This window comes from Hoplias malabaricus, chromosome 12 (genome assembly GCF_029633855.1).
Source record: "Hoplias malabaricus isolate fHopMal1 chromosome 12, fHopMal1.hap1, whole genome shotgun sequence".
Classification (NCBI taxonomy): domain Eukaryota; kingdom Metazoa; phylum Chordata; class Actinopteri; order Characiformes; family Erythrinidae; genus Hoplias; species Hoplias malabaricus.
The window spans coordinates 30,665,452-30,681,371 of NC_089811.1; the positions used below are offsets into that span (position 1 = coordinate 30,665,452).

General features: G+C 37.1%; 3 protein-coding genes across 3 annotated transcripts; 2 read left to right on the forward strand and 1 right to left on the reverse strand.

The window, feature by feature from the left end:
• Positions 1-4,013: 4,013 nt before the first annotated feature.
• Positions 4,014-4,958, reverse strand: LOC136710531 (gamma-crystallin M3-like). The gene is made up of 3 exons (XM_066686117.1): positions 4,950-4,958; positions 4,483-4,722; positions 4,014-4,289 (listed from the first exon to the last, which is right to left on the reverse strand). The coding sequence occupies exons 1-3, from the start codon at positions 4,956-4,958 to the stop codon at positions 4,014-4,016; spliced, it is 525 nt and encodes a 174-aa protein (XP_066542214.1).
• Positions 4,959-10,397: 5,439 nt separating this feature from the next.
• crygs4 (crystallin, gamma S4) lies at positions 10,398-11,579 on the forward strand. The gene is made up of 3 exons (XM_066686847.1): positions 10,398-10,412; positions 10,513-10,755; positions 11,304-11,579. The coding sequence occupies exons 1-3, from the start codon at positions 10,398-10,400 to the stop codon at positions 11,577-11,579; spliced, it is 534 nt and encodes a 177-aa protein (XP_066542944.1).
• A 1,874-nt stretch (positions 11,580-13,453) lies between these two features.
• Positions 13,454-14,631, forward strand: crygs3 (crystallin, gamma S3). The gene is given in 5 exon segments (XM_066686735.1): positions 13,454-13,471; positions 13,564-13,660; positions 13,663-13,805; positions 14,358-14,411; positions 14,413-14,631. Coding segments are annotated over 5 exon segments (531 nt in total).
• The last annotated feature ends 1,289 nt before the right edge of the window (positions 14,632-15,920 follow it).

Consider the following 15,920-nt stretch of genomic DNA (forward strand, 5'->3'; position numbering starts at 1 on the left):
ATACTCTAAGTATATAATGATTTTAAGATTTATATAAGATTTGTTTATTACATGATGGGCATGGTAAGAAGTAAATGTCAAATTAAATACTTAGTAACTAATGTTATAAATTAGATCTATGTGGTTAATAAAGTTGAGAAATTTAATTTAGCTATATATATATATTACATATTGTGTGATGATATCACCTCATGAATTTTCTTACAATTAAACTTCTTGTCAAATTGGACATTATTTTTTGTGGTTACTTGTGACTTACATTATACACAAGGATTAGCCATAAAATTGTGACCACCTTCTTGTTTCTACACTAACTGTCCATTCTCTTAGCTCACTCACCATACTGCAGCACATTGTAGCTCTTCAAATACAGATTATAGACCACCCATTGCTCTGCATACTTCGTTTGCCCCTTTTCACCCTGTTCTTCAATGGTTACTGGTCAGGACCACAAAAGAAGATGTATTTGTCTGGGGGATCATTCTCAGAGATTCTGAGTGACACTGACATTTTACACTGTTATAAGTGGACCAGATTCAGCAGTCTATACTGTTGTGAACAAAGATGGTGTTATGAGTTTTACTTAGAACAGAACAGAAAAACAAAAGACACAGTCTCAAATTAAACACAATGGTTTAAGTGTATTAAGGGAAGACATTAAAATACAATTGCAGAATTTTATGCAATTTCCATAATCACTTTACTACCTCCTCTTTATTTCAACTAGAACGCAGCCTTGCAAGATGGTGAAAAACTCAGTGGAATCTTTATGTAAATGAATACAGCGACTGCATGGCATCTATCCAATCAGGCAACCTCATGAGCATCCCACCCACAGAGCCTCTGCATACTCAGAATGCATTCTTTTATTTACATAAAGAAAAGTCTAAAAACAAAATGCGCAGAGAGATCTGGTGTGGCAAAATGTGGATGTGAAATAATATAAATGTTCATGTACGATTAACATGTCTGAGAGTTATTTTTTCTTGTGTTGGAGTTCAGCTGCTAAAATTCAGATGATGTGTCCTCACCATTCTTTAACTCTCCTGTCTGTTTGCGTGCTTTGCTCTTCTCATGGCAAAGACAGCTGGAGTGTTTTTGGATAACGGAGAGGACTCCAAACATTGAAAAGCATGAAACGAAATGAGCTGTATTCCTGCTCCATAGGTGGGAAATTTACCTAATTTTGCTGTTTTGGATCACGGTTGAGAAAGTTGGAGGTCCACTGGCCGTTTCTGGACAGAGCATCAGTGATTTAACAAAAATTTAGTCCAAATGCCACATTTTGGCACTTTTCCATTCACAGTTCAATTTACAAATTTTTTATCAATTATGTTCTTTTGTTATTTTTTATAAATTAGATTAATTATTTCAATCATTCATTACCTGTAACTGCTTATCCAGTTCATGGTCACAGTTGGTCCAGGGCCTACCCGAATCACTGGGCACAAGGCAGGAACTCCTCACACCCAGTCACCCAGAGCGGGACTTGAACCCCCAACACCAGATCCCTGGAGCTGTGTGACAGTGATACTACCTGCTGCACCTCCATGCCACCTATAATTAGTAAATTTTAATCCAGCACACTGTCAACATTTTTAGCATAATCATTTTATATCAGGCTTATACTCATTATTATATCTCTCGTAGTTGTTGGTAATGTTTGTATTAGCTTGTTTTCCAGAATAAATGTCTCTGTGAATTTAAAATCACTTTGAAGAGATTAAAAATTAGTTATGTCCTGTACAGGACAGTAATCTGAGTGGTCCAATGGTGGACCAGCACTGGTCTACAGTCTGAGGTGTGCCATGCTTTTTAGGCCAGTGGACCGATATATGCTCACTGTCTGGTTGCTACAAAACTATAATTGTCCATTTCCTTTAACATTCAGGGAATTTTACCTCAACCTTACTTACACCAATAATTTAATATTCTAGGAATGTTGTCTTGGAATGTTCATAGAACAGTGCAAAATTATGTTATATTATGGGTATTCCCATAATGTTCTATATTGGTTGTTGGGAACATTAAACTTGAATTTGTCCAGTATTTTTTACATTCTCAGAACGTTATTATTAAGTCTGCTTTGGAAATAGTCCCTGAAAGTGAAAAAAGTAAATACTTTAAAAGTGAACTTCTTAACTTAACTTCTTCTTAAATCTTTCCCCTGAAAGTTACCTCAACATTATTTACACTGACAATTTAGTGTTCTTTGAAGGTTTAGTTTCAGTTTTATTGTTATTTCTTATTCACTCATTGCAAGTTAGTAGAATGTATATGCTAGAACATCTTTTGTGCATTGCAGTGGAGCATTTATTTTGTGATTTTTTTTTTTTTTTTTGCAACTTGTGTGCACAGCAGTGCAGCGTCAAAAGTTGAGATTTTTTTCAAATGATGGTCCTTTTAATATCCCAATTTTTCTCAGTATATAGTTATGTTAATCCCCCTTAAGAGGGCTCAAACATTTAAATGAAGTCAAAAAGCCAAACCTGTTGAGGTTCTCTGTATACTCCACATGCAAAGTACACAAACAGGTTTATTAAGTATTTCTTTGTATTTATCAGTTTATATATAGCATTGTTCCAGTCTACCCAAGCCATTTGGGGCAGTTGAAACGCAAAGCTTTTTGACTTACATGTAGTCAGGGGTGCCGGTGCCTGTGGCTTCTTATCCCTTCTTATTCGTGATTAAATTACTTACTTGTGATAAGGTTGTACTGTACAGCATGAGTTTAAAGAGCAATGCGTATTAAATTACTGAAGAATTTAGCAAGAACACAGTCTAGTAGCTCTTTTTGTGTTCTTTATGATGAGTACATGTTTTTGATTGGGCAGCAATGATATCTTGTCTACACCTTATGCCAGCATCTTACAAGGATTTTCTTTGCTTTCCATGAGAAACTAATCTCATGCACCTCTCCAAGTGGCCTTTTACGCTCACCAAACAGGAAAAACCTATTGTTCTTGTGTATTTTATTCTGATTTACCTAGTTTAAATCTGATGTTTACACTTGTTTCTAACCCAGTACAGTGTCCCTTTAAATGCCATACGTGTTATTTATAGAGTATATAATCAGTGAATGCTCAGACTTTAATTTGGTACCTTAACTGTCTATGTTTGATAATTCTGTCCTGAAGCCTGCCACAAACTAGTGAGCCTTGACCCATTTTGGTGTGTATTGCTGTATAATTTGAATATTTTACAAACTGTAAATCTATTATAAAAGTTTGAAATTTGTATCTGAATATCACAAAAATTCAAATGATGACTTCTGCCCTTTTACATTCTGCTAATTATAAGAGTCTGCCTTGTTCAACGTTGCAGTGTACTGGTGACTCTAGAACATAAATTAGATATAAGCAGCTTACTACATAACATTTCATTTTCTAGTGTTTGTTTGTGCATGTGTTATATTCCTTTTGCCCTCTTCACTCTGAAATCACTTTGCTGATGTCTTTGCTGATCACTTTGCTATGTCTCTGTCATAGATGTATGACTGCAACTACGTCAATGCAACATGGTGAATGGGGAACCTGTTTTACTTGCTGTCTATAATCTTTTGCGCCGGTTGATTCCCAGTGTACATGCATTCTTTGGTTAACTAGTTAGTTCTGTGGATTATGAGTTAAGTTTAAGTGTTCCAGATTTGATGCATGGAACAAATTCAGGAAAAGCCATGACAGGCATATGGGTCACATTGTTATAGAAGCTTAACATCTATTATGCTGTAAAGCATTTTTTTTTTTTCTGCAAGTCCTCATAACAGCACTAGGGTTAGATTTTTATCACAGAACATATCAGGTTATAACCTTCATTCTGATGGATGAACTTAGTATTTAAATTAACCATCGATTAGATTGCAGCAGCTATTTGGAATTCATTGTACATGTGAGTTTTGTGTTTTTTATGTCCATGTGCATAAATAAGTTAGTTATTATCCCAGGTGTACTGATCCATTATTTATTGTTTACATCTGATGAATCTCACAATTGTTTTTTTACATGCTTATTTATCTAACAGGATTCAGTGATTCTTCGGACAGAGCTGAATCTTGTATGACTTGTTCCCAGGTTCCTGAAGCTCCTGTATTCTCCAGGCCTCATGTAAATCATCCTGCCTCTGTAGTGGGGCTGCTCATACATGAGCCAGTGGCCATCCATGACCTGGCAGGACTGGCAGTCAGACATGCGGAGGCGCTCACGGAAGGAATCACAGTCGTCCATCAGCTCCTGCATCTGTCCCCCAAAGTTCTCCCTCTCATAGACCCTCATTCTAAAAGCTCCCCTATGCTACAAGACAGAATGGCATTTAAAGGTATAGTTAATCAACAATTACAAATTCAAGACGACAGCACAGTCAACACTGTAAACGTAAACAAAAAACCCATAGCATATTTCAATTTATAGCTTTGAGATGAATATTTTTCACATTTGCATTGTAATTGTTTAACATTAACTGGTAAAGGTATTTAGTCACATTTACCTGTGGAATCAGGCGACAGGAACGAATGGAATCACTCATGCCCATGGACATGTAGTCAGAATACTCCCCTCTTCTGATAAAGAACTGGTTTCCCATGAAGTTTGGCCGATCATAGACCATGAAGCAACCGCTCTCTACCCTACATGAATTGCAGCGGCTGAGGTAGGTAGACGTGTCAGAACAGTCACTGCTGCACTCATATGAGCGGCCCTGGAAGTTTCTTTCCTCGTAGAAGATGATCTACAAAAATATACTGAGATTTGATTTTTTCCAAAAACCTAATGGCCAATCACAATGTCTGTCCAATCAGAATAAATTATTCACATACCATAAGAAAGTTCTTTTTTTAAACAATGTAGAATATTGGAGCAACAACATATTTTATTTACTATTATTGTTTAATATGTGAAAACTAGAGAGAAATCCAGCATTACCTCTCCATGTCATCCAGTCCATCCAAAACTTACCTTGCCCATGTTTGATGGTCTTTGTGGGAATCCAGCCAATGCCACTCTGAATGAAGAGTTAAATGGCTTTTATACTTTATAGGCTGGCAAAGGGGTTTTGTCATTCAAATATCCTGGAACCTGATGAACAAGCACATCTGTGATTTCTGTTAATTTCACAGCACTCAACAAGCTCTGGGCTTTCAACAAGAGAGCCAGAAAAATGTTACCGATCTGTATGTTATAAGGCAACAGTACTTTACTCCTACACTCCATTCAGATAACATTAGATAGCATTTGACTCATTATATTTGTTCTAATTTTCATGTTATTCTAATATTTCATACTACTTATGTTGATTCATACAATCAAGGAGAATATCTGGAAACAATTTTTTCCACACTAACTCACCTTATATCTATCCTTTTTAGAAAACAAAATTATTTTACTGGATTTATGTTTTTGATGTTATATAATTTTATAACACCACACTTCTTGAGATGATCAGGTAAAGCATGAAACATGGGGAGAGAAGCAAATTCAGAAATGGACATTTAATAAACACATATAGGAATAAAGACCACAAACAGGGACCATGTATGGAAATACACTCGCAGACATGAACAACAAACATGTGAAAAAGACACATGGCAGGGAAAACACGACTAATCACATGATCAGACCCTGGCACAGAACCAAAACATCAGTGTACATCGCACTGAAGTGAAAGTGGTCTTTAAATGAATCCACAATTTCACAAGTTAGAAAATGCAATGTGGAAACAAAGGAAAATTTATTTAGACATTGTTGTGAACATTTATTCAATACCCTGAAGATTTATTTAATTATATATTTTAATTTTAGTGGATAATATATTAGTACAAAACAATAAACTGACATGACATGTGACAAGTTCTTGAAGATTTTGTCATATTAGGCATATGGGTGATTACAGTGAACAATATATAGGGATGTCTAAAAATATATGCCACTGTAAATTTTTCTACTGTAAAGTTTTTGAAAATTTTAGGATTAAAGAGAAAATAGCAAAACCATACTGTAAATATGAATATCTAGTGCAGATACTCTAGTCCTGGTAATGTCATTCTGCAGAGTTTGGTTCTAACTCCCACTAATTCACCTGCTTCTATTCAATCTGTTTATAAACATAAAAACCAAAATATAGGTACTAGGTTCTGAATATGTTTAATCATTTTTATGACCCTTGTATTTGTTGTTATATTTAAAATTCACCCACGGACTTGAGCACTTCTGGTGTAGTTGCCACTTAGATAAAATGCTGTTAGGGTTAACCTTGAATTTGTTACAACTAAGCTCTAATAAGGCTTGTTTGGTTGATTGAATTGTTCAGCTGGAAGTTATGTTGCATAGTTATTTAACTATAAAATGTCATTTCTGTTGTGCTGTTTGTCTTGGCTCTTGAGTGACATCCAGGAATGTGATTTGTATAGTGATTATTAATGATGAATTAACCCTAGACTATTTTTTCTCAGAGCTATATAAAGGAATGAAGTCCTTATTCTAGATATTTTAGAAAGAATAATCTAGATAAGTCTATCCATGCTTCTAATATGCTTTTCATTGCTATTTATTATTTTCCACTAAATACAAAATAAATAATGTTAATTATGTAAACTGTGCTGCAATGTATAACTCAATAATAGAGATGATAAGAAAGGCATATGTGATTTTCTCATTATTTTTACATTAATTAATTTTATAATTCATTTATACAGTTGTATTTAAATAATATATTAATTCATGTAAGCATTGGTACAGATTGTGAAGAGCACTTTTTCATCACAAGCTCATAATGAAGCCAGACAAACCATTTACTTCTTCTTCTTCTTCTTCTTCTTTCAGCTGCTCCCTCCCATCAGGGGTCGCCACAGCTTATCGACCGCGATCTGCAACATTGATCTGGCATGTTTTTTACACCGGATGCCTTTCCTAACGCAACTCAAATTTTTTTTTCAAATTTTGCTGATTTTAAATGGTATTTAAGGTATTTAAAATGTATACATCAGTACATTTCTACTTTTACTTGAACTTCCTTGAAGGCATATGTATTATATTTTTTAATGTAAGTGTTCTGAATTTTCCAATGAGTCAAATGTTTTTGCAGTGCCTTTCCTACAAGACATTGATAGTTGTTTACTGGTAATTAAAACTAGTCAGAATTTAAATTTAATGATACAAAAATATCTTTAATACATTATAATCATCCACAAAATAAGATATAAAACAGCCTATGCCAATCCATTAGAGCTTCACACCCCACAGTTAGGCCATTAAGCCCACCCCATACTTTTACTACCAGCAGCCACACAATTTCTATTGTTCCAATCCTACAGCTACACCCTAGGTTTGCTGTGGCCATTTATGATCCAATCAGCATCCAGCAACCCTTAACATCTACGGTTACTCATTGAGCCCAGCACATGAGTATCCAAACCACCCACTGCATCTCTAGCTTTTCACAGGGGTCATTCTTCCTTTCGAATGCTTCATCTTCTGCATCCTCAAATGAAACTGTTAACTTTATGAAATAAACTGTTTACTTTCAGAGTACAGCACCATATCTTAATGTAGTTAACTCAGTGCACTCTTAAATACGTCCCCCCTCACACACAAACCTAATCACTTTTTTGCTCTTTGTCCAACAAAACATGCTAAAACCCTTAGCACCTGATTATGTCTCCATGTATACTTCCCCTGCGACAAACTAACATTACAAGCTGATAGAATATGCTTCAGCATGTCATCCCCTGTACATAATCTACACCTAGGGTCTTCACCTACCCACTGTTCACGATTTTATCATATATAATAATTTACAATAGATGCTTAACAACTGAGCAGATACATACAACATGTAGCTGTGATAAATGCAGCAGCAGTAACAAAGATCTTCCCTCCCTCCTTTAGCAGCCAATGTAATGGCATCTGGGTAGAGAGTGGCTGCTGAATCCTATATGAACTACGTGGAGAGTAGTTCAAGAGCCCAGGAAAGTTGGCCATCAGCAGCGGGTGGTCCTGTTGCTGAGTCAAACATGTAAGATTATCAGAGTGTCAGACTTGGTTTTGATTCTGGCTGATGTAGAGTTTGAAATGAATTAAACAGGCTGCTCCAAGTTGTCATAATTCTGTGAAAGACTAACACACAAAAATGAGATGAAAGGCTAATTTTTTGGCAGTCCCTGTCTGTACACATCACATGTTGCAGGGAGATTGCCAAGAGACCCAGAGAAAATGCCAAGTGCCACATCAGTTGTTTATAATGTAGTTCTGGATTTACAAATACAAACTAACATGCACAAGTGCCAACTTAAATTAAGTTGTTTTTTTTTTTTTCACAGAGTATTTTGAAGCTCTGTGAAATACATGAACAATTTGTATTATGACAGGCCAGGCATTGGAGGCCAGATGGCAGATTGCACTGTTTGCTATCCCTCTGTGTATGGTGCTATGAACTACTACTCCTGGTGCTGTATGGTGCATGGGGCTTTTTTTGATCAGCAAAACTACTGAGGTTGCCAGTACATCCCTGAGTACCACAGCTGCATTCACTGGGCTGACACCTCCCACTGTGTTGAATCATTTCACCTTAATTTAGAACCCCACACCTCAACAAATCCACATCAGTGCTCTTTTTGCGTTAATAATATAATAGTTACACATAGTTACACTAACATAGCACTTTTCTAGACATTAGGAACATTAGTGAGTCAGCTCAACCACCACAAATGTGCAGCATACACCCAACACTTTTCAAAGAAATGCCCCAAAATTACCTCAGTTCATATTACATACAATGATTTTCAGTATATACTCATGAAATCATCTAAAATAAACACACTTTTACTGTGTCCAGTGATGCCGAGTAGGCTCCAGACCTGCCGCCATCTTGCACTGGACAAGCAGTCACAGACAATAAATTTATATATATATATATGGCATATAACATTTATGCTGGCACAAACTACACTTACACTTTCAGATAAAGGTACAGTAGAGGTTCATTATTGGTCACTAAAGTACAACAGTGGAATGTAATGCAAAGGTGCATTACATTCTCTTCTTCAGAAGGAGGAGGGTATATTTGTGGAATCTTTGATTACAAAATTGTATAAAATTAAACAACATAATATAAGCCCTGGGCGGCACCGTGCCAGTAGGTAGTGTTGCTGTTCTGCAGCTCCAGGGACTTGTGGGTTGTGGATTCAAGTCTCGCTCCTCTGGGGGCTTCGGTTTCCCCCCACATTTCCGAAAACACACGTTGGTAAGTGTATTGGTGACTCAAAAGTGACCATATATGTGTGTGTGTGTTAATGTATGTGTGTGTGTGCTGCCCTGTGAAGGACTGGCTCCCCCTCCAGGGTGTGTTCCTGCCTTCTGCCCAGTGATTGAACAAATATAAGCCCTGGAGATTAAATGGGGCATATGAAATGAACATTATTCATTCATTCATTCATTATCTGTAACCGCTTATCCAATTCAGGGTGGCGGGGGGTCCAGAGCCTACCTAGAATCATTGGGTGCAAGGCGGGAATACACCCTGGAGGGGGCACCAGTCCTTCACAGACACACACACACATTCACTCACACACTCACACCTACGGACACTTTTGAGTCCTTCTAGTCACCACCCATCAAGCACTGACCGTTAACATTTTGTAACGTCTCCTCCAAGCCCTGCCACAGAAAGCCAATCCACCTACCAACGTGTGTTTTTGGACTGTGGGAGGAAACCGGAGCACCCGGAGGAAACCCACGCGGATACGGGGAGAACACACCAACTCCTCACAGACAGTCACCCGGGGCGGGAATCAAACCCACAACCTCCAGGTCCCTGGAGCTGTGTGACTGCGACACTACCTGCTGCGCCACCGTGCCGCCCCATGAACATTATTTTAAAATATATAAATATTACAGAATAAGGTCCAGTTATGTTCCCTAATGTAAGGTACTGTATATATAACTTTGAGGTTATTGCCAATGTGACAATTTTGTTAGTGTAGATATAACTGTTGAAAATTAAAGCTCAATTAAAATCATATACAATTATATTCATCCTTTCTTAAACAAGTAAAAAAGTTTCCCCCAGTTCTGTTGGCACTGTTTTCAATTTGAGAATAATTCTCTGATAATTTTACCCCACAACAAATGCGCTTGCTTTAGTAAAAAGTGCTGTTGTTACACTGGCTTTGATTTGGCCAGTATCACGTATTGTTTTTGGATAGGATGCTTGGCTCTCTCTATTTTCTATTGTTTGGGGATCAGTGATTGGGTTGCTTTAGAACAATACATTAAGCTTAGATAAATAATTTGGATTGATTCATTTTGTAACACCATGTGCCTGGATCCTTTGTTCTGGATGCATATAAAGTGTAATAGCAAAGCTGGGCCTGAAACGTTCCACAGTGTGTAGTATTAGGTGTCCTGACAATGACGATGGAAAAGGTAAAAGCTTTTTTTCCTGGTTACTAAATGATTAAATAAAAATGATAAGATTTTTAAATCAAAAAACAAACTTAAAACTTTCCTTTGTTTTCATTGACAGATTGTGTTTTATGAAGACAGGAACTTCCAGGGCAGGTCCTATGAATGCAAGGGTGACTCCAGTGATCTGCATTCATACTTTAGCCGTTGCAACTCTGTAAGAGTTGAAGGTGGATGGTGGGTCCTTTATGAGCGGCCAAACTATATGGGTTATCAATATATTCTGGCACCTGGAGAGTATCCTGAGTACCAGCGCTGGATGGGCTTTAATGACTGTGTCCGGTCCTGTCGTCTAATAAGAAATGTTAGTCTGATTTCAAAATTATTTAAAAAATATTTTAAAAACAGCATATTTTATATTTCCTTGTCAGTTTATTTATATAACCCATTTAACTTGGATCTTTCAGATTTGATAAAATCTTTAACTTCTGCGTATTAAAGTTGTGGTTGAGGTAAATAGGTATATTATGGCATATTTACGCAGAAATATGACTTTTCATAAATTTACCAGGGTTGTACCATATTGCTTTTTCACATCTACATTCATCCTAAAGTAATATAGATGAGTAGACCTCCATACTGGGGATATTTATGGGTCTGCTTAGTAGTAACCCGCCTGTCCTTTTGTCATATTATATAAAAATAATGCTATTTATTAAAAAATGTAAATGTTAAATCTTTTACATTATTAAAATCGCAATATATCATATATATCTTGCATGCTGTGATGTATCCCAATAACAGAGGAGGTACTTACTCTATACATGGGGAACTCTACACTAAAAGTTTGTGAACTGCTAGTATAAATAATGATGGAAATACAACCATTCATTCATTCTTATATATCAACAGGTCAATGGACCATACAAACTTAAACTGTTTGAAAGGCCTAACTTCGAGGGTCAGTCCTGGGAGATCACCGAGAACACTGCCTCTGTCCAGGAGCGCTTCCACGGCAGAGAATTCCACTCCTGTAAGGTCACTGAAGGAACCTGGGTGATCTTTGAACATCCAAACTACCGTGGGAGACAGTACCTGCTGGAGAAGGGAGAGTACAGGCGCTACACCGAATGGGGCGCCATGCATCCTACAGTGGGCTCCATTCGCCGTGTGAAGTGGGAGTACTGAACCCCATTCACCATTTGCTATAAACACTAAAATACATAAGATAAAAATAAAGAACATGTTCCTTGAAGCATTGTTTTGTCAGTTGTGCTTATAGTCATAGCACTACACAATTGCTGAAAGAAAAACATTATAGACATTGTTTCAAGATTGCAGTAATTAAAGCACAAAGAGCAGCATTTTATGTGGTACACATGCAGACAAAAATCAGTACCGCAGTACAATGTAAAATATACGTACATTTTGATCTTGCTACTTAAATCAATAATTGATTCATTAAATCATTGGAACACACCCTGGCGCCAGTCCTTCACAGGGTGACAAACACTCACATATTCACTCACTCACACACACACACCTATGGACACATTTTAAGTAGTCAGTCCACCTACCAACATGTTTTTGGACCGTGGGAGAAAACCCACGCAGACTTGGGGAGAACACAACCACAGATTCCTCACAGACAGTCCCCAGGAGTGGGGCTGGAACCCACAATCCCACGACCTGTGTGACAGTGACACTACTACAGTGACTGTTGTGCCACTGTGCCACTTAATATAATAATATAATATTAAAACTAGGTGAAATCAAATATTGTCTTTCCAGTGATATGGAAATGAAACACGTTTTTTTTTCTAAACAGCAGGATTCTATATTTCTTGTGTCTTAAAAAAGAAAATGGCATTTTGAACATTCTGACATTTTTACCTGAATCTGAACATGAAATAAGCTAAAGGTCTAAAATATAAACTACTTTCTGTAAATATAGGGAACAAAAGCAGATGATTAACATTCCCAAATATAAAATTACCCTCAGTTAAAAAATAATAATCCCATAATGACTGCTAAAATTAACTGCTTAAATTAATTAAGTAATTAATCAAAATAATTAAGAGCCCAAATTGTTATAATGACACAAAAATGTTATAATGTAATGAAATGTACAAAAACTGAATTAATAAATAAACAATATAAGCTTAGAAAAGCAAGACATGGGTCTGAATAGAAGAACATAGAGTGTGCACATTTAATGACAGAAAGCATTTCCATGAGAATTAAATTTGCATTTGCTTTTACTCAACCATAACTTAAACAAACCCTGATATTAACTCCCCTCAGTTAAGTCCCATAGAAGGTTTGTGGAATAAAACAGAACAGATATGCCTGATGATTTTTATAGCGCAATTCTGTGTTCTAAAATTGAGTCTACTGAGTGTAGTTCTGTATGCTGCAATTAATAAATTGAATAGTGTTCTTAAAATATGTGATGTAAAGATCAGAAATTGTGTTATGTGGTATTAAAAATTCTCTTTTCTGTTTCTGATGTTTTCTATATGTTATTACAACCATATGCACAGTCTATGCTAAGTTTCTCACATTATTTTGCTCACATGTAAGGCCTGAGTCATCTTATACACTTAAGGGTGTAAATATGAACTGCATCTCTAAGACTCCTGAGAGTTTAGGGAGGAGCTCATGAAATCCACCTGTCTGTGAGAAACTAGGTGTAAACCATTGAACGGCATGAGTGGGTGGTCAGAAGCCAATGCCACTGTAACCATGACAGTACCAGCTGCTGGAAAACAAATTAATTGGCCCAATAAATCGTTTCTGGAATCGGGCATTGTGGGATCAAAAGGTCAGTGTCCTACACAAAGGCTGACAAGACTAAAGAATTAAGCTGCACATTTAGAAACAATTGCAGCATCAGCTATTGTGAAGATGGAAATGTGGAGGCTATTCAGATGACAATGATTCCCCTTGCAGTGCAATTTAATGTGCCACATATATAAATCTGCCCCATGCCCTGGTCAATGCATGGCATAAATCAAAAGGGGGTTTGGGGGGGGGGACTTTTAGTGTTATTAAAAACAAACATGGACACCATGGGCAAAGTAAAAATAAAAATATATGTATTTATATCCCAACTTTCCCCATATTACATACGTATCTTGTGTTTATCTCTCCCACACTTCCTCATACACAGATCATCTTCTACGAGGATAGAAATTTCCAAGGTCACTACTATGAATGCAACAGTGACTGTCCAGATCTCTCCTCCTACTTCAGCCGCTATAACTCCATTGTGTTGAGAGTGGTGCCTGGGTTCTTTATGAGCATCCAAACTACATGGGATACCAGTATGTCCTGACAAGAGGTGAATACCCCAACTACCAGCGTTGGATGGGTTACAACGATAGTGTCAGGTCATGCCGTATAATCCGAAATGTGAGTCTAGCTGCCAGAAGTGGCCATACTCTGCCTTAATTCGGCTGTTTTCTCAAAGCAAGATGTGTGACAACATGGTATTCATTCATCCCGTCTGCAAATATATTCACACAACAATACAGATGATAAAAATACGGATAAGAGTGGTCAAATTACATGTTTCTTGATCTTGTTATTTTTTTTTTTTTTTTGTGTTCCAATTTTTTAATTGGAAAAAATAAAACATTAAATACATTCACTATAGGTTTCACACTATGTATCCCACATGCCCAGTTTGTCAACTTCCCCAAATAAAAATGTAAAAAAAAAATTCACTTTATAATTTAGATCACTCACTGTAAGATACACATACAACATCAGATGATTCCCAGTCATAGTGATTCCAGTATTGATAGGGAGACAATTGTGCTAATACATGCCACTGGACTGTACAACTTCAAAATGGCATGTTTTGCAGAGGCCTAAACCAGAGCCTACTAGACCTTACATCAACTACATGTGTATATTAATCGCTCAGCCAAGAAAACTAGTCATTTTTTCTGTGTCCCACAGAAGTCTAGAATGTCCCGTATTCGCCTGTATGAGTGTCCTGACTTCCAGGGCCAGATTGATAGAGTTTACTGAAGACTGGCCTTCTCTGTCTGACCGCTTCCGTCACCGTGAGGTCCAGTCCTGCAATGTGCTGGAAGGAGCCTGGGTCTTCTATGAGCATCCCAGTTACAGAGGTCGGCAGTACCTGCTGGAGAGGGGAGAGTACCGCCGATACACTAACTGGAACGCTGTTCACGCTGCAGTTGGCTCCATCCGCCGTGTTCAGGAGTTTTAAAATGTTCAGTGTATCTGTGATTGTCACTATGGCATTTAATCATTTAATAAAGAAATCTCATGAACTTTCGCAGTGCAGTCCTCCCTTAGTGTCCTCACAAACTAATCTGGAGGTTTTAGTAGCATTGCTATGGGGGGTTCAGCTAATACGGCAGTTGTAGTGCAGTATGTGGGAAGTAAATAAGAAACAAATTCAGACAAGAGTCATGAAATATTTTCAATCCATAATCTGACTCATGAATGGATTGTTAAGGGCCCTCTGAATTTAGTCAGGTATGTTAGAGCAGGGAAAACACTGCAGGGGGGGGGCTAAAAACATTAATGGCGCTTTTCCACTGCATGGAACCTACATGACTCCACTCGACTCTGAATGGTCCTTTTGCTTTCCACTGGACAAATTGGATACCTGGTCTATGGTAAATGGTGACATGTAAACTCTATTGAAGTCTATTGAAGAGGTTCATATGCTCCTTGAGCAGATGGCGGATGAAAATTTCCAGTGAAAGCCGAACGTGCAACAAGTTAAACTGATCTGTGAGAACTGGGGCGCGGGGTCGTGTTCAGTCCCAAAAACGAAAACAACATGCGAATACATGATGAGTAAACGTAAACTTTATTGAATGAAGAAAGTTAGATTTTATTCATCTGGTTAATGTGCCAGTAAAATATTGATTGTTCTGTACAGATGACATATTTTGAAGTAAAATGTACAATACACTGGATTCTCAGAGGCAGGGCTAAGGCACTTAGTGATTGTTTATTGACCACTCTATGCAGTATATTTCCTTTAGCTTGTATTAATTGTTAATTCATTAATTTTCTGTAATCACTTCCCTCTGTTCATGATCATTGTAGGTTTGGATTACTCAACTAATCCACTTCTGGATTCAGGTCTGGACTATCCTGCACTGCCCAGCTTAACCATAATGAGAAACAGTGTAACTAATATAAATTTGGTTCCAATAAAATTGTCATGCAAATTTCTACTAGACTTTAGGATTTAAAATAAGGCAATGTGAAAATCTGGTGTGAAAGTTTTAATTTCTGTAGCTAAATTATCTAATGATTCTTCACAGAAAAAGTGACTTGGAGCCTAGAATTTCATAAATTGTACGTTATACATTTCTTTTAATTACTCAGCACCTCCCTCTAGTGGACAAATGTCCGTGTGACAAGTGAAAGTGAATAAGGTTTAAGGTGAAAATATTAAAACAAAAAACATTTCTGGATATTTGTGAAAGATATGGTCAACCTTGTTATTACTGTTAACCTTATGTGTAAAGCAATATA

What these genes read in the sequence shown, in the direction of transcription:
- LOC136710531 (XM_066686117.1), bottom strand. An exon ending in CCTGTCGCCTGATTCCACAG is followed by an intron (nt 4,290 to 4,482) that starts GTAAATGTGACT and finishes TCTGTCTTGTAG; the next exon opens with CATAGGGGAGCTTTTAGAAT.
- crygs4 (XM_066686847.1), top strand. An exon ending in CCTGTCGTCTAATAAGAAAT is followed by an intron (nt 10,756 to 11,303) that starts GTTAGTCTGATT and finishes ATATATCAACAG; the next exon opens with GTCAATGGACCATACAAACT.